Here is a 20,271-nt window from a genome sequence, read left to right as displayed (position 1 = left end):
TTGACCCACTTTAGAAACTAATGTATATATTGTACATTACATGTGCTTGATTGTACATTGCACTGTGCTTGTTCATTAGAATGTATATATATATATATTTTGTATGTAATTAGTCCTGAACTACTCTATTATTGCTTACATTTCTGTATTTTTTTGTTTGTAAAATGTTTTGTATTTCCCCAAGTCCCCGAGGCTGAGCCTGAAATTGGTTAATGTTGATCAGTGCACTACACTGGTAAAAAATATAAATAAATAAATAACAGGTACACTGTGACAAGTTTGAGAGTGGATGATTATACATAACAGATATCATATTTAACTATTCTGAGTGGGATAAACTGGGCAATGTGAAAACGAAGGGAACAATCACAGAAATTATTGTCTGAGTCCTGCATGGGTTATGGGTGGTGCCATAACTGTTGATGTAGATAAGCAACCATTTACTTGTTTGCTAACAAATTCTATGAAGTGCTGCATTGAGTTGAAAGGCTTATGACAGTTGGGCTTAAGTAACATATTTAACACAAACAGTATCTTTTCCTTCCCCTCATGTGATATATTTTCCATCTCAATGTATGCAGCTGTGGTGTGTGTGTGTGTGTGTGTGTGTGTGTGTGTGTGTGTGTGTGTGTGTGTGTGTGTGGTGTATGTGTGTATGCTTTGTATGGTGCTAATTTTATTTATGTGGTGCATTGCATGTATACAATGTTTTGTGGCATTAGCTTGATTTGAAGTACTTTGTTTGATCCATTGCAACTGTAGCATTACTTTATGGAAAATACACATTGTCCTGTTGTTTGTAAATACATTGTTGGTGTGTCCCCAGTTGTTTGTTAAATTGTGTCTTTGCTGTGTGTTTGTTACTGAAAAATATATTGAGCTCTCTGCTTACTACTTCTTACTGCTTGCTCTTGCTGTGGGATTTGAAGTCTTCTTAAGACACTCAGTCTTGCTGGCTGGAATCAAATTATAATTGCATTCACAGTCTGTTGCATACAGAAACTTGCAGAATATACACTGATACACCATCTGACTTTAAGAGCAGTAACCAATAACGTTTATAATAAACCAAACCGGACAAATGTTACAGCTTAAAAGTACTGTTCCAACTTTACTTCTCATATAGTACAGATGATGTGAGAGATATAACATTTACCTCAGAACACCAAATGTGTCCCTACCATACCCCTAACAACTAGATTTAATACAGACTTTTTATACATATTTTAGTTAAACTCACACCCTCTAGGTTTTGGAAAGATACTGCCTTGATGACGCAAATGCTAACACATCTGTTCTTGTCCAAATGATGATAAGTAAACTGTCTTCAAGAAAATGCCTTGTGGATTCTGTAAATGCTGATAAGTAAACTGTCTTCAAGAAAATGCCTTGTGGATTCTGTAAATGCTGATAAGTAAACTGTCTTCAAGAAAATGCCTTGTGGATTCTGTAAATGCTGATAAGTAAACTGTCTTCAAGGAAACGCCTTGTGGATTAACTTTCTTAGAAAAACATATTTTTAAACTTTCTTAGAAAAACATGTCCTGTTGTCCAGTGAAAGCAGATTACACTCTTGTCATGTCTGTAAGAAGTAAGTTTTCTTGATGTGTGTATAATACACTCATAAGCAAGTTCCTTATTTTTTTAAGCCACAGTCATTTAGTATGGTTGCTGATCACATATTACTAAACTCTGTTTCTGCATTTAAGCAAGTTTTTTCTTTCAGCATATTTAGAACATAATTAATTTAAATTCATAATATCTAACAATTCCCTCTTTTTTTAAACATACTCAAAACATTTTATACTGATATGTATTTTTTATCACATTATATAGAAAACACACGAAACAAACGTTTAGTCTTCTTTTGATCAAAATGCAATTTTACATAGTTAATACAATGATATTAAGTATTACTACCAAAGCTGAATGTATTTAACAACTTTTTCTTTTGCAGACCATTCTGTGAAATTATTTTATCAGTTATGAGCTGTGTCTGCTTTAGTTTAACTTGATTAATTTATTCCTTTGCAATTACAGAATTTAATTTATGACTTAGAACTGTTTCATTAACTCTTTACAACTTGTTGAATTAACTATAAGACAAGAACCATGTGCTACTGCAAGCATTTATACACTACTGAAAATATACAGTTTCAATGTCATTTTAACCATAACATTGTGGTCATGTCTTTGAACTGCCCATTAACATCTTGGTAAAGTACTGAATTGGGCTTAGATAATAAATATTTGAAAGCAATTATTTTACTGGGGTAAAACCAGTGATATTACAACTTGACAAATTACTTTTAAACTTATTACAATATATTCTGTACAGTATGTATTTACACAGACTGTTTGCTATTCATGCATTTCAATTTAGCAGCTATCCTGAACCCAATTTTTTAACTTTTGATTTCAGTATTTTTATTTATTTATTTAACTGTTCTGACATTCATTTTACAAAGACTGTTTGACTAATACCATCTGTGATTTTATTTCTTTTTAAAATTCAGAACTTTAACTGTTTGGTGTGGTGTTACTATACAATTATAAAAAAAATGTAAAAAATAGATATTAGCTTAACAAACACATTTATATATTTATATTATTTATATTTACTGTTGTTTAAGAGTCTCCTCATGGTCTGCCTGATATGTCTCAGGAACCTGTTCTGCTGAATCTAACAAAATGTCATGAACAGATCTGTCTTCACAGTCTATTGATTTAGCAACATCATGTAATACTTTTTTATGACATAATACACAAAATGCAGTTTTTGTTGAATCACACAATAAACATTTGTCATATTTCACATGGTTTTCTTTGAGATACCAGTTAAATATTGTAATACATTTGCATAATGCCTTACTATCAACCTGCCCTAATAAGGTTTTACATTTACTAATATGCTGTGTATACCAACATTGCAATTTACTATCCATACAGCATATTTAGAACATAATTAATTTAAATTCATAATATCTAACAGTTACTACAGCTGCTGGGGGGGGGGTCATGGCGTTGTAGTAGTCCATGCACTGGTCTTCATTAGACACGAAAGCATCACAATGTAGACATGAGATCAGCACTGCATGGTTCATGGAGCTCTTTTGATAAGTGTGCATGAGTTATGCATATCTGCATGATACGAGGATTAATGCAGAACTGCAGAGTGGGCATGGTGCCATTCTTACAAGAAATAAATAAGCAAAGTGTGCATGGTCTGGAGCTGGATACACTAAGAACCAACAAAATGAGTTTAAGGCTCACCCCAAAGTGTGATTCATTTAAACCAGCATGATGAGCTGAAGTAAAAATGTTACTTGGTTAACATTAAAATCATTCAAAACAAAACAGACCATGGTGCAACACATGCTGCTTCTATTAGGCTATTTTTCCCTTTGCAAGTTACATTCATAAGGCTGGCTAAGAGTGAGTTTAAGTGGCGTTGGCACTGTCCATTGTGAAGCACCATTAACATTAACTGAGCAGAACACATGTACATGCAAGGAGGGACAGTGACAATTGTCATTCTGTTGTGCTCTATAAGGAATTCAGTCTGTAACCTCCAAAATATTCCATAATATAAACTTCTTCTAAGATGTTCAGAGTAAAACAATACTTACACAGGAAGTAGAGGCACACATCAGAGGCCTATGAGGCTCGTATTAATAAACACACAAAAGCATTTCATTGGTATATAAACTTCTACGTGAAATAATATAGTTGATTGCATGCTTAAACAGTTTTAACCAGTATTATTACATGTAAAGATAACCATGTGAACAGTCAACAGGCATTTCAAATTGAAAATTTTACTGCCGACATTTTCAAGAATGGCTAGATCTGCCTTTGCTCCAAGTTGACATATGCATTATAAAACTTTATTTTTTGTGAAACTGCTGTTCAGATGACAGGACTAAGGTGAGCCATGAGAGAACACTTCTAATTGCAAAAGGGGCAAGCCCCTCCCCCCCACCCAAACTTAAATAGTCATACTCTGAAGTCTGACAACTGTGGAGAAAAGGGAATTCTCCCCATCACTAAATTTGTTTTTGGCTAAATATTTACACTGAAACTGCATTCAGTGAAAGTGGTGTTGATATAATGCCACATTCCTGCTTTGGATCAAGTAAAACTTCATGAAAAGAAAAAAGTATATAAATAGATGTGTGTGTCTGTGTGTGCATATATATATATATATATATATATATATATATATATATATATATATATATATGTTTTTTTTGTTTTTCTCCATAGTGAAACTTTAAAATAACTTTTGGTGGACAAACACCTGACATTTAAATTACTGAAAAGACAATGAGAATGGTTTTCACTTGAGGGTGAAAGAAGCATTAGTCTATTATAAGGATGTCATTTACTCTTTGTAATGAAACTGGCTTTATTTTGAAAATATCTTTTGTCAAAAATCACAACTAAAAGATCCATCTTTTAGATGTTTATTATAAGGATCACTGCTGCAATGTTATTCAGAATGCTTGGAGAAAGCCTCAAATGGATGCCCATTTATCTGGCCTGATTTGCAGAGCTTTTGACATCTCCAGAAAGAAGCCATGCAGGCCACCAGATACTCTGTTTCTGATTATTAGGAATGTTCCTCATTTAAAGTCTGAAAAATGTCAATGTTCCATACTGAAAAAAAAGGCATTCAGTGTTGAGATTGTTTTATAACTTATATCCATGGTAAATAATATTGAATCATATTAATTCATCAAAAGAATGGTTTAAGTATAATACATTATAACCATTCTGAGAGCTTCCTAGTTGAATTTGTTAGTAATCTGTTAGAAGACATTCCATATTTCACCTATTTGTCCCTCCTTATAAGAGGTAATGTTCCACATTTGGAGACAGAAGGCTGACGGCTATGAGATTATATGTAATGCACATTGCAAAACTAATTTGATTTCTTTGAGGCAAGCCAATGTGTTTGACTGCTGTATACTTTTAACAGAGGTACAGCAAATTGCTTTGCCCATTTTTCATTTTAATTCATTACAAACAGAAATTAGATGTGTACACAAAGCCCTGTAACTGTTGAGTACAGGGGTTGCCTATGGGTGAGAATGGCAAACCCTAGCCTGCTGTTTGCCATTGTTAAACAGTGATTATTCTGGCTTTGCAGGACTAATGTGTATTTGTGTGAATCAAGCTGGAATATTTTACTGTGATTGGCTACAGTGTATTTATATGAAACACAGAGAATAAATGACTAGAGTTTGTTTGTTTGTTTTTGTCTTTCGGCTTTTCCCGGTTAGGGGTCGCCACAGCGGAACTCCGGTCCGCTAATGATTGGCAGTAGATTTTTACATGCTGGCTTTCCAGGCCTAACGCATAACCTTCAATGAAGGAACGCCCATTCACGCATGTCGCCACACCAAAGACGCTTTAACTGAGAATCGAACGGGCAACGTCTAACTGTAAGGCGACAATGCTACCGCAGCACCACCAAATGACTAGAGTAATTATTCTTATTTTTATTACAATCAAATATCTGAGCTGTACACAGTCAATAAAGTGGCTGTAACTGTTGGGTATCGGAACTATCTGTGCATTATGTATCCTGCTGTTATTTGATCAAGAAAAGGACGCATTAAACTGACCTTGTAGAACTAGTTTGTGAGAAGCAAGTTGGAATACATTGCTGTGGCAATGTTTTCTTAAATCAGAACCAAACATCTCAAATATATATGCATAGTCAATAAAGTTGCTACAACTAGCAGTTAGACAGACAGGCTGTGTATAAAAGTGACTTACTTTATTATTTTGTCACAATTATACAGTCATTGTTGATGCTGGATCTAGGGGTAATCCAGAAGTCCTGTGGTCTATTTCTGTTTTAACATGCTTTATGACAAAAGATAAGCTAATAAATTTGTATATTATTTATTTAATACAAATAATAACATATATTCCTGATAGCTAATCTGAAATAAATACAAGTCAAGAAGGCCAGTAGGTGAAGGGGAGGTTGGGATAATAGCTGAGAGGATTAGCTGGTGGCCCCTTATGCCCAGCCCAGAGAAAGACAGTTTCACAGTAACATTTCTAATGTACGGCCCTGAATAAGATATAGTTTATCATGTGCTTATTGTATTTTTTCACCACCTAGCTAATCTGTACTGCCCTCTGTCCTCTACACTTCTTTAAACAGCACACTCCATTTTTTCTGCCTTAAAGCTATTAAACCTCACAAGCATATTCCAATGTGTACCTCTTCCAGTGTTGTCTGCTAATATGAATGCCATGACTGTCTGTCCTTGCTGAAGATTTTCAGCTAAACTCTAGCATGCAAATTTATAAATGTTAAAACTGTAACTGGATGCAGAAATGCTACAATACTTACTCTTGCTACTCCAAAATGATTTTCATGATTGGGTCCTCCTGCCTCCGATTTCTAATGTTTCACTTGCTCTGTATGGTACTCAGTCCCATTTTTGCAACTGCTGAGGTGTACCGTCATCTAATATAATCTGCCATTTTATTACAATCATTCCAGAAAACATGTAGATGATGTTTATACCCTATTGAAGACTAGCCAGTTTATATACTGATGTGCCCCTCATCTTTGCCTCCTTTATCTGTAATCTAATCTCAGGCTAATCTCCAAACTCCTAATGCCCACCCAAAGCAGTTACATAAGTGAGCTTTCTGTTTGTATATGGCTCAGGTTTCATGCCACTACTATGAAATATTGTACCATTGCTTCAAAACTTTATCCCATCCAATAAGACAAAAAATTAATCTTATAAAGCATTATTTTTTTCTCATCATCTATACCACCTATAGATAAAAATGACTCCTATGCAATGTAACTTCTTGCACCTGTATCCCAAGGTGTTAGGGAGTGTAATCATGTGACAGTGCAGTACTGGCATTCAGAAATGAATGTCAATATTGCATTTGTGAAGCACTGAAGCTGTTTGTGTGTGGTAATATAACTGTTGCAAGCCACTAGTTACATTGTTACATTTGCAGCAAGAGGCTTCCTGCAGTTAAAAAGCAAAGTCTGGTTAAGCAGTGCATAGAATGCAATAAATGGAAGGTCATCAGGATGGTGTAATCAATATAAAAGTTTATTCTCACATTTTCCCTTTACTCTGAGTTTGTACAACCTTAACATATGCATAGAAACACAGACACACACACACACACACACACACACACACACACACACACACACACACGTAAATATATATGACAGCATGTATCTTCATCAAGGAGTGTTTTCCTCAATGGGGGAGGGAGCCTTTGCTGCTGTTCGAAAAACACCTGTTCAAATAATGTCAGCTTTTTATGTTAGACAATGTGGTGCAGTGGGAAATCGGGGAATACACCCTTTCCTCACTGTTGTAGTCTTGGAGTTGGAATATAGCAGGGGTTGTGGGGTGTGCAGCAAGGCTTGCCCCTTACAAAAACATTTTGTTTCTTTTTTTATTTTTCAGTACTTTGTGGATCAGTGTTTTTTCTGTAGTTGATGTGTTGTCATTGATGATTTTGTGATCAAGTTGGGGAATATGTTCCTTCCTTGGGGATTGTGTGATTTCAGAGTTAGTATGTATAATTAACATGTGTTTTAGGAGTACAGCTCCCCACATTAGGGGGTACGGGGGGGCTTGCCCCTGCAAAAACCAGAAGTTTTGTTTTGCATGTTCTAAGGTTATGCAGTCGGTGTTTTTCATGTTGATCTACTGAAGTTTAAGTTAACTTCAGTAGTTTCATAAAGATAGAGAGACAGACAGATACCAGTTTAATTCAAAAGACTGAATATTCATTTGGTTGAAAATTTTTTCTTGGTGTAGAAAAAAGAGAGAATGTAAAAGCAAGTGAATTTTCGTTGGTGTGAATCACATATGATTGAATTTAGTTTTATATAGTGCAGATAAGTAGTACAGTGCAGGAAAATTATTTTTTGAATGAAAAAGTGGTGGTTGGAAAGATACACAAGACTGTGTTATAGCACTTTGTGCATGTGCAAGTGTTAGGGTTAGAATAAGAGTTAAGTAAGGTGATAGATTCAGTATTATGCATATTTTGTGTTATGTATATTCCGAGTCCTTTTGTCTTGTATACTGATATTCTTAGGGACAGGATTTTTAGCAATTTAATGCTTATGGTTAGGGATAGGGTCAGGGACAGGGTTAGAGATAGTACACATGAGTAAAGTGTGCAGGTGGGGCACAGCCTCTTGCCTACCTTAAACAAATGTGCTGACCCTCACCATAACCCTACCCCTGACCCTAATCTTAACCCTAATCAGACAGTTGTCAAACGTTCTTATGTAACAACCATGCCAAAGATCACTATGCATTCTTATTAAAAATATGAAAACAAGATTCAAGCTGATATCTCTTGTTTAAACCACAGTTTATTATGTTAAAACAAGAGATGGGTGCTTTCGCCTTGTCAGGGCTTCATCAGATCTAGTTTAAGATTTTTTTTTTCTCCCATTTGAGGTTTTGTCTTTTGAGTATTCAACCTTTAATAATGGAATTATACTTTTACATCAGATTTTCACGTTTGGAACTTTGGAAAATTTTTCTAATTTCCTTATTATGGCTATTTCAGAATACAAAACCACCATAAAAAGCAGGACCAACACGAACAGATGCACAGAAGGAATTTATTCTAGCTCACAGCCTTCAAAGGAATAATCATTCACTACTAGCTGCATCATTTTATATCTTAATATAATTGATTAATTATTTAATTATTTAATTCTACTAGTTTAATTACCATCACATGAAATGAAAATAAAATAGAAGAAAAACATTTATCAAGGAAAAAGGCTATAAACCAGAACATAATATACACACATTTGCTAAAGTGCTTTAAAAAAACAACTTAAACATATCACTAACTATAAATAACACATTGTTGTTTTTTTAGACCCAAATTGTTTGTGTATCAGTAATCTTTTTAGTGACAGAGATGAGTTTGCTGTTGATTTATGGTTGCATTCCTTTATTAGAATATAATTTCTACAGCTTTATAGTGTTTCTGTGTTCTGCTTTTCTGTTTGGAGTATATATATATATATATATATATATATATATATATATATATGGATCTATGTCAAAATAATGAATTACCATAACGTCAAGTTACAAAATGGTGAGACAGAAACGATGAAAGTTTATATTCATGAACATCCAGATTGTCATAAATTTTCCCCAGGTAAATAAACAATCGGCCAACAAAACTTAAAAAAAAACCCAACCCGAAGCAAATAAAAACCCTCCCCAACTAAATATACCAACTCCGAGACTGCACTACAGTGGAGAAAAAGGCAAAGTTCACCACATTGACCAACTGATTCCTTTCTCAGCTAAAACTTACAACAGTCTGGACATTTGTGAATGTAAACTTTCATCGTTTCTGTTTCGCTATTTCATTATTTTGACATAGATCTATATATATATATATATATATATATATATATATATATATATATATATATATATATATATATATATATATATATATATATATATATATATATATATATTTCCACTATGGGTGGAAGAAAAATAAATCAACTAGTAACTTTTCCTGTAAGTCACTGTAGATCTCAGTCACTGAATATATGGTAGCTAAATGCTGCAGTATACTGAAGTTCAAAATGCCAAAAGCTAGATTGTTAACATAGCTGTAGACTTTCTGCTATGCTCACAGACCTTTTGCAAGTTTGAGCAACACCCTCAGAATACATATAGGCATGAAATATGTCCCGTGTGACTTCTAATTTAGCAACAAGAATATGGAAGTCACAGATTTTGAATGTGAAAGAAGCGATGTAGCAAATATCCATGTACAGATTGGAGCAGCGTATAATACCACAATGAGCCACAGTAATAAGCCAATGCCCCTAGTTGATGGATATGTGTTCCACCATGAAAGACAGCCCAGTGGGTAGTTGTACAGGGGCTCTGTACTTAGGATGACACAAAGCTGTCATGTTGACACAACTCCTGAGATGCACAGCTCACCATCATGCACCACACCTGAATGAAGTTTCAGCAGCACAAATTATACACTGTGAGAGAGAAGGATACAATGTCATCAAACATACCTGCACCCAGACTGTGTTCCGAAAGATGCAGATGTCAACATCCAACATATGCCCCAGAAGGCATTACAACAAATGATTCAGGGAACCTTCTATAAGGGTCAGCTCACTGAGAAAAGAAGATTCTATGCCATCACGGATGTCAATATGGAAGATATCAAGCTCAGAGATTGCACAGGCATAGTTGAGCATGCTGCCTATGATGGTGAGAAACATCACATTTGTGCACTAACCACTGCAGCCAATATTGAAAATCTTTTAGCCACTGTGATGTGGTTCATAGCTGGAACATTTCTGATAAGGACAACAGTGTGTAGGCAGCTTTATACAATACATGGCAATATAGGGTCAAGTGAGAATGTTAGGTTGGCACCCCAATGTACTCTTTCATGAGCACAAAACACCAGGCTGCCTATGACTCCATGTTCAAGGTCATTGGGGATATTGCATCTGAGTGCAGATGTAAACTACAGCTAAGATATATAATGATGTATTTTGAATGGGCATACTATAATGCCATACACAGGGCATTCCCTCTGGCAAATTAGGGTACTATGTGCAGCAGCTAGATTAACATTTGCTGTATGTTGGTGTACCTTCTTTCGACATAGGGGTTAAACAAGTTATTCCACTGGTATACCTACCACCTGCAGACACAGGGCCTGTGTGTGACATATTACAAGAGCAAAGCCCATGAAAGGCCATCTCATTGTACGAGTGGTTCAATGACCACTATATGCATGGCAAAACACAGTGATATGACACCTGTGCCTCCAGACACAGCATGCCCCACCAGTATTCCCAACATCTTTCTGCTCTGTACATGAACTCACAGCTGTGTCACTGCCATGCATGTGAAATAATATGGAGTGCCAGCATCAACATCTCAGGGCACTGTGTAGGTCAGGCATAGTGCTTTTACATGAAATGCTGCATGTCCTTGTCAGTGAACAGGATTACGTTGACACACTATGTGAGGCAGTTGTCCATGGCTTGCCACCATCACCCAAGAGGGGATGCTGGGTATAGCAAAAGGATGTCCTATGCCAGCCTATAGAAATCAGGGGTCATACAATTTATTTATTTATTTATTTTACATTTGTTAACCAGGCTAGTCCAGCTGGATACATGTCCATTTTCAGTGGAGGCCCGAGGAGAAAAGCTCCGCTACAGTACTAAATAAACATATTAAAGAAAAAAAAAAACTAGTATATTTTTAAAATATTTAGAATTAAGCTAAAGTACAATGAAACATAAAAATGACCAAGGTATGATAGAGGAAACATACAAATTGAAACTACTGAAGTTAAGTATGGCATAAAGCTACATTTCTAGCATGGACAGAGATTAAGTTAATGTTACATACACAGTTGCAATATAAGGAAGGTTAAAGAATAAGTTCTTTTTGTGAGTGAAAAAGAGCAGTCAAGCTAGAAAAGGAGGTTAATTTGCTAGAGTGAGGGAGTAAGAAGAACTGGGTTTAGAGGGAAAAGATAGTATGGGAATAAAGGAAAGGAATAGAAAGAAGAAGAAAAGGATTAGTCAGGGGTATGGCAAGAGCATAGCCAGTGGTTTGAAAGGAATAGTTTTAGGTTAGTTTTGAATAGTGGGAGAGATGTAAGGGAAGTAAGGTCATTTGGTAGTTGGTTCCATATTTTACCCACTGAGTTGGAAAATAAGGTGTCACCTGCTAAGTTTTTAGATGATGTAGTATGAATCAATATTTTGTTGGATGAGCGAGGCTGCTCAGATTGTTGTAGGGCTTAATTAGGGTGGAGAGCATAGGAGTGTTATCGGGTGGTAAAGGGCGTTGTGGGCAATAGTAAGTTGGTTAAATGTTATTAGTTGAGGTAGTTCTAGCCAGCCTAGTTTTTTTAGGTTTAGGCAGTGGTGAGTCCTATATGGAGAGTTTTGGGCAAATCTGGCAATATTGTTATAGGCTGTGGATAGTTTGTTGAGATTATATTTGGAGAGATTAGTATAAATGGGGGAAGCATATAATAGGGTAGATATTAAGTGGGTTCTAGCTATAGTAGTTCTTGCTTCAGGAGTTAGGAAAGTTTTGATTCTGCAGAGAGAAACTAGTTTTCTGTTAGTAGATTTGATTGTAGCGTTTATGTGGTTATCAAATTTCAGTTGATTGTCAATTGTAATACCTAAGAGTTTGGTGGTAGGTTCTGGACTGATAAGGGTGCCATTATTGGATGTAAGTGTGAAGTAAAGGGAGGGAGACAAATGAGTGGGTGTAAAAAGCAGGAGTTTGGTTTTCTTAGGGTTGAGGAGGAGACAATGGTTAGAGAACCAATGCTCAATAGTTGTGAAGGTCTTTTGTGTAATAGAATGAAGTTCAGATTGTGTTGAGGCAGAGCAGATAATGGTGGTGTCATCTGCATATTGAATGCAAGTTGATAGAGGGGTGGCTAGATGGAGGTTGTTAATAAAAATGGAGAACAGAAGAGGGCCTAGAATAGACCCCTGTGGAACCCCTATAGAGGTGGGAAGGAGGTCAGAGAGATGGTTATGCCAGAGCACGGCCTGTTTTCGGTTATCAAGGTAGGATGTGAACCAGTTTATGGCAGGACTGTCAAGAGAGAGAGATTTTAAATGATAGAGGAGCAGTTGATGATTGACCATGTCAAATGCTTTGGACAGGTCAACAAAGAATGCTGAGGAGAGAATATTTTTATTGTGGTTGATGTTGATAGAGTCAATGAAGGATAGTAAGGCTGTGGAAGTACTATGGAATGGCCAAAAGCCATGTTGACAGTTAGCTAGGAGGTTATGCTGTAATAAGTGATTTAGTAGCTGCTTGTGGATACATTTCTCCATTATTTTGCAAGAGGGGATAGTAATGCTATAGGGCGGAAGTTGGAGTATTCCAGAGAGTCACCACCTTTAAAGAGAGGGATAATATGTGAGATTTTCCAGATAGATGGAACTACACCTTCTTCAATGGTCCTATTAATAAGTATGGAAATGGGGTAGGCAATGGCTTTTGCACCTAGTTGGAGGTATTCAGGTGGGAGGTTGTCAGCTGAGGGGGTGGAAGGTTTTAGTTTCTGAAGAAAGGATGAGATATAAGGGGTGGGTATGGGTTGGAGGGGGAGGGGGGGGGGGGGGGGGCGGGGGGTAGGGAGTTTGGAGGTATCAGGGCATTGTTGGTTTGCTAGTTTAAGTATAGTTGAGGTGAAGAAAGTGTTAAAGGCATTGGCAGTTTGTAATGGGCAGTCAGGGTAGAGCCTAGTGGATTTGGTGTGGCCATTTTGCCAGGGACATTAGCATATTAATAGCAGTCCAAAATTTTTTGGTTGATGAAGGGATGATTGTTGTAGCTGAGTGTAGAAGTTCTTTTGTCTTGCAGGATAGCTTTTTTAGTGATGTTTCTTTTTTGCCTAAAAGCTAGCTGATCAGTTGTGTTTTTAGAGGTTCGCCATTTTGCCCAGGTTTTATTTCTGCTAAGGATTAGTTTCCTAGTATTGTTTGAGAGCCATTGGGCTGATTTAGATTTGATTCTTATTGTACGCATAGGGGCATGATGTTCAAGTATAGCTAGAAAAGTATTACTGAAGTAACTAACAGCATCATCTATAGGGAGAGACTTAAGAGGTGACCAGTTAATTTTCATAAGTTCATTTTGAAAGAGATTGGGGTCGAACAATTTTTTTGCAACGAGATGTTCTGACTAAGTTAGGGATGGTAAGATTAGTCTTATGCCTGATAATGTATGTTAGTGAGTGGTCACTAAGGTCATCGGGGAGAGTTCCTGTTGTATACATTTGATGTGGTCTATTTGTAAGTATCCAGTCAAGTAAGCTTTCCTTATTATTAAGTTTGTTTATCCTTGTAGGGGAGTTAATGGTTTGAGAGAAGCCATGTAGGTTTAAGAAGATGGAAGGATTGGTTTGTTTGCATAAATTCCAGTCAATGTTAAAGTCTCCTAAGATAATTGTTTCCTGAAGGAGATTTAGAGAAAGCCAATTTAATAGGTCTTCTAATATAGTGGGTTTTTTCCCTGGGGGAAGATATGTGCAGACAATATTAATTGTTTTTTGAGGGTTTAGCTGTAGTTTAGAAATAATTATTTCAGCATTATTTTCTAATGGTAGGTTACATGTTGCTTTACTAATGAGCATTTCGCTTCTATAGAGAATTGCAACACCGCCACCTTTTTTCTTTAAGCGGTCCTGTCTGAGGATGTTATAGCCTGGGGGGGGTGACTTCATTATCTTTTATAGAAGGTTTAAGCCATGTTTCTGTTAGGCAGAGGATGTCAAACTGTTAAACATCTAGAAGAGCATGAATTAGTGGTACTTTATTACAGATGCTACGTATATTTAGATGGGCAATTGAGAGAGATTTGGGGGGGTTAGTGGATGGTGTTAGTTTTATTTGGAATTGATTAGATTTAGTGGATGTTGGGGGTGAGTTTGGGCCGGGAATGGGGTGGATGTCACCATCTAATAGTAAGTGGGTTGATAAAGTATTATAATATTGAGGGGTTTTGCAGTAGTAGTCAAAATATTTTCTGGTGATATGATTTGGGTATTTAATGTGTGAGAGTCGGTGGTATTTGGCTTGAAGGTAGGAGGTATTGTAGATGGCATTGAGATAACTTATGGACAGAGCTAGGGGAGCTGTCAGAGTATGTTTGTGTGGGATGGTAAGAAAAGAAGGCAGGGGTTGTTCATAGGAGGTTAAGAGATAGGTAGATGTGAGAGTAGTTAAGAGAGTTAGTAGTAATAAATCTTGGTATTGGCTAGACATGATTAGAGAGACTGTAATAGGTTGTTAAAGTAAGGATTGGGGAAGAGTTGTTTTAAGAATATGGTTGGTGGGGGAGGAGTATTCTAAAGTAGGTGGGTGGGGGAGGGAGGGGTTTATTATAGTGGGGAGTGGTAACAATTACAGGGTATAATAGTGGGAGGAGGTGTGATTGGATGTTAGGAGGAAGGGGAATGTCTATGAGGGTATAAATGTAGAGATGCTAGGGGCGGGTGGAATTTGGGGGCAGGGAGGGGAGCGGAGGGAGCCCGGAGGGCGAACGGAGCGGGAAGACACAAGAGAGTGTTATAGCACAGTGAAAAAAACAATCTATAAGGTGGGGGAAACAGCAGGTAGGTATGTAAGAGGTAAGGGTAAAAGTCCAGTGAGATGTTCTGTTTAGAATTTAGTCACAGTGATTACACAGTTTGGAGTGATACAGTAGAGTAGAAGGATGTTTTGGCAGGGTCCAGAGGAAGTGAAAAGAAAAAGGGTTAGAGAAAATAGATACGGGAACAGGAGAAAAGTAAGGTATTGGAGAGTGTAGCAAAGGTAGAAAAGGGAGTAGATAGGTTGGTAGAAGGATGCCACGTAGTGGTCAGGTCAGTAACTTATCAAAAACTATGCAGGTGAGAAAGGGGTAATAGAGATAGGGAGTGAGGAAAAAAAGTGTAGTGAGTTATAGTAATAGCTAAGGGGGGTGTAAGATAAGAGTCAGCACTAGTATGGTGGAGGGGACAGGGGCTATTGGCTGCTGGCAGTCCTGTACAGGTAGCTAGACAATGCAACTGAAATCATGAGGGCTATTTTTTCCCTTTGTCACAGCATACTATGGGTGCATATTGTTGTACATTATGTATGGACAATGGACATGTCTGAAATTGTAATGTATTTTATGTGAGGAATGTTATATTGCCTGTCAGACTCTACAGTGAGGACTTTGGCACTCCAGTTGACTGTTGCTGTAAACACTGTACCTTGGTTTATGGTGATTGTTTACTAGGTATTACTTATGTATATTTAAATTGTATTATGGGTCTGTTTGAGGAGCACATTGGGGTGCATTCATCAGTTGGAGGGATGTACCTTATTTATGTACCGGATGACATAACTGGTACTTCAACCTGTGGATTTATATTGGGACTTTTTTTTTGGTTGCTATGACTTCCTGGAATGTGGTGCCTCTTATGAAGTAAACATTTTGTGCATGATTTATCAGTGTGACATTTTGTAATATCATTTTGTGAAATGTGTGCTCCATTACTGAGGTAAGCATGTCCTATAATAGTGTATGCATGCCTGCTTGCATATGTCTGCCAGGTTGTGTCCATGTTTTCACACGTGCTGCTATGTACTATGTGATATGACCACTAGGTATCCACAATATGCAGCTTATGCTTGTAAAATGGCTCTTGTGGCTAGCTATACCACCCCATATTACGGTTATACTAGAACATATTATGTTTATTTGTTACAGTTGTTTTAATGTGTTACATTTGATTCCATTGCATAAGTTACTGTCATTTTGTGGAACAGTCCCCATAGCACGTTTCGCCTGCTGTTGTTTATGTACTCATACAGTCCCTCACATTTGAACAGCCTGTCTTTATCTGCATTATCCTGGCATAACCTTTACTTGGCTGCATATATGTATATACTCAGTAGATCACATTTTACAGTGTGTTCTGTAACATTGCTAATACTTGCATTGCTGTGTGTACTTATTTTTTTTCTCCTATTTGTTGTTTTCCTTTGAGAGCTTTTCAACTTGTGTATTTATCTTTGGCTTTGGGTTTTTAGGGTTGTGATAGCCTCAATTTACCCCAGGCCAGTAATCAAGGAACCTCAATTCTCACCACTGACACCAGTGAGAAATGGTCACTAAAAACAGGGATGGATTTACACAGTACTTCAAATGCAGCTCTCTGCATCAAGCATAATTTTCCACAAGAACACACAGGAAACCTGCTCCTGACCTGGGAATGGACTCTGTTTCTCCAGATCCCAAACAAGACTCACCTTGGAACACAGTGCCCCGCTTCCAGCTATCTGACACCCACATTGGAATATCTAATTTTTCACACACACACACACACACACACACACACACACACACACACACACACGTGCGAAAGGCTGGCACAGATTCACCAGCTGTGTCCCCTTTCTCCAGAGTATAAGGTAGATTGCTGCCACCAGTAGTCTAAAGCTCTTACAAACTGTAACCAATTGTACTGTGTCAAATTAATACTGATCTAAATGGTAGAGTGTGACAGAAACAGTAATGCTTATCGGAGTGGCCACAGTGTCACTAAAATAAGCACAAGTACTTTCAAGATGTTAAAAGTATTCTCTAAAAAAACAGCCACAATGAAAAGGTATAAAAATATTTAATAATGGATAATAAAAGGGAAAACAGGAGAATACATATTATTTAGTTACAATAAACAATAGTGTTTCAGTCAAAGGGAATATAAAAATGACATAAAATAATACTAATCTCACTGTATTATTCCTAACTAAAATGAAGGGATTCACTTTAGAAGCTTGAATTCCCAAAAATCCGAACTTCATATGATCGAGACCATAATTTTGATTTTCAAAAAATCGAACTTCTAAAATGAAACGTAAAAAAAAACAAAAACAGTCAAACATTGCTTTTGCAGGCCTGCACCCCCCCCCATACCCCCCTACTTAAATATACCAACTCCGAGATTGTGCTACAGTGGGGAAAAGGGAAATCTCCCATTTCATGCTGTATGCGGAAGCGCAAAACAGGAGATTTCCCGTTTCCTGTCAACATCGCAAATAAAATGAAAACATTACTTACGCACAGAGCATACAGGGGTCCTTGCCTCTATGAGTAAGTAATGTTTTAAGGTAAGTAAAGTGTTATTTTTTTAACACTTTACACATTTGAGTTACTGAAAGCTCGAGCATATGGTCTCGACCATATGCAATTCAAGCTTTCAGTAATTCGAGCATGTAAAGTGCTCCCAACTGAAGATAAACTGTCCCTAATTAACTAATTTAGTATCACAAGATGTATTGCTGAGATGCTCACTTCCACAAGGCAAGATGAGATACTATACACTAACTGAACTGACTCGACAACTGAACAACTGAACTGTGATAACTGACATAGGTCTTTTATATCAGATTCCAAAGAAAAACAAAAACAAACAACAAACTGCTGCTGCCAGAGTTCCGTCCTTCAGCTGGTTATAGAATGACGTCACATCTAGTCACCTGACTCTGACACAATACACATTCAGAACTCTGTTAAGATTCTGTTAAATCATTTTTAACATAATCAACTTTTACAAATACATTTTTAATACAAGCATCTTTACAAATCAATGTGACAGTCAAATGATGTAAGATTATTTACAAAACTTCAGCAAGCCATGCTGGCATATGCCACACATGCAATGTCTTACTTCTCCCGGTATGGCTGGCAATATCTCAAGTCACATTAGCAGTCTTTTTTTTTTTTTCTGCATTTGTAATTTGTTTGTTGCCTTTTTGTAGACTTTGTATTACTTATTTTGGCATGCTTTGCTCTCAAGGTGAATTTCTTGGCATCCATGTCTTGAACACATAATAAGCGGGTTACGATAGGAAACCCAATCAAAAATTCTCTATATTATAATCAACTGAATGCACCTAACTTGTTGCTTCTTTTTAGAATTTACCACCCTGACAGTTTTGTTCTGTTTTTTTAACAACTGCAATGTAATTATTCAACAACAATCAGTTGTTTGTCCATAACTGTTGGTGTTTTGCAATCTAAATTACTTATGTATTTATTCAAAATGTTGCTTATATATAAATGATTGCCTGATCTTTCTGTCTCATGAGCTGTATTTAAACATGGACAAGTATGATTTTCTGCTGTCTACACATGCTGAAGCTGAGATTTTGCAAGATGTGTTAATAACAACCTTAGTATTAATGCGAGGGTGATGCAGTGGTGCAGTAGTTAGTTTTACAGCCTCACAGCAAGAGGGTATTTGGTTCTATTCTTGGCTGGGGTGCCTTCTGTGTGGAGTCTGCATGTCCTCCCTGCATTTGTGTGGGTGTCCTCCCACATTCCAAAGACATGCGTCTGGAGCATTTCTCCCCAGGCCTCTGCTGAAAATGGGCTCTGTCCCAGTCAGACTATCCTGGTAGACAAATGTTAAATAAATCTCACTTCAGCAATTGCTTCACAGTCTGAGAACAATGTATTCTATTTGGGTGAAATTGTAGGAATAGCTATAACTGCTGAGAAAATGCAACCAGTATAGTTCCAAAACTTAGAAACACTAGTATCATCTTTACTGTTTTTTTTTTTCATTTTCAGGGGCCTGGATGCTGTTCTGATTTTCCAGTGTCTTTCCATTATATTGATGCTAAACAAATGTATGTGTTGCAGTACCTCACTCACCATCTCCGTCCATATGGTTACATGTACAGGTATAATCCAGAGGAAACACTAAATCAATGAAGAAAACCAAAAAATACAGGGAGAGGGAAATACGATTAAATACCTTTGACATATAAAATCTGTATTTTTATTACATTAATAATAAAAAGTTGTATACATAACACACTTCTTTTGGAAATCTGCATATACTATGAAAGCCATGTTTATCTTGTTTTGTATTTCCCCTGAAATCTATTAAATTGTTATGGATGAGGAACAAGGAATTCTTCGTACTACCAAGAATTCCTTGCTACCATCTAAAACTTTGCTTTAAAGCTAACATAAAATCTTCTCATTCAGGGGATCATCTAGTTATGTTGTGCTAGTAATGACACAGTTCATATCTTGTTTTCCAGGTAATTGTATAATGTTACATCATGTCAAAGTGTTGTGGAAGAATGATCACTTCCACTATGTTGGAACTGCCTCTGTCTTTGATGATGTGTTTTTGGTTTGGTTTTGTAAAACTTGGAAAAGTGGGGGGAACTGCTTTTTTCCTTTTCTCTGAGTTTGTACAATCTCAGAGTTAGTATATGTAGAGATGTGGTACCTGTCCCCAAACAAGGGCTCACCTCCTGCAAAAAAATAAATATAAATACATTTGTACTGTTGTGTTACATGCTCAGTGCTGCTCTTTAGAATACAATTTTATTGAAGATGCAGATGTTTAGGCAGCAATTAATCATGTCAGCTGAAGTGATTAATCACAGAAAACTCACTCAGTTGACAAGATGTCATTACTAAGACACGAGGTCTGAGAAAGTACATCTCCAGTTCAGCAAAGAATATAAATATATAAAAACTTGTGTCTTGATTGAGAAACTGTCATAGAAGGTATGATTCCTAAATCCATATTTTCCCACTTTGTACCACAGTAGGAAGTTAGTATGTTAAGTTTATCATTTGAAAAAAGCAACAAAATACAAAAATAAAATATTTTTTTTCG

General features: G+C 36.7%; 1 protein-coding gene across 2 annotated transcripts in view; it reads left to right on the top strand.

Annotated features, from left to right (window-relative positions):
• Positions 1-19,897, top strand: part of LOC122797962 (glycoprotein-N-acetylgalactosamine 3-beta-galactosyltransferase 1-like) — a 547,666-nt gene extending 527,769 nt beyond the window's left edge. For both annotated transcript variants that reach the window (XM_044066491.1, XM_044066492.1), the window contains exon 4: positions 19,203-19,897. In XM_044066491.1, the coding sequence (XP_043922426.1) occupies positions 19,203-19,346 (144 nt within the window). In that variant the 3' untranslated portion in view covers positions 19,347-19,897. The remainder of the gene's footprint in view (positions 1-19,202) is intronic.
• The last annotated feature ends 374 nt before the right edge of the window (positions 19,898-20,271 follow it).

This window comes from Protopterus annectens, chromosome 3.part1 (assembly GCF_019279795.1).
Source record: "Protopterus annectens isolate FY-2018-M chromosome 3.part1, PAN1.0, whole genome shotgun sequence".
Lineage (NCBI taxonomy): Eukaryota > Metazoa > Chordata > Ceratodontiformes > Protopteridae > Protopterus > Protopterus annectens.
The sequence above is the reverse complement of the archived record's forward strand: the minus strand, read 5'-3'. Positions and strand labels throughout refer to the sequence as shown.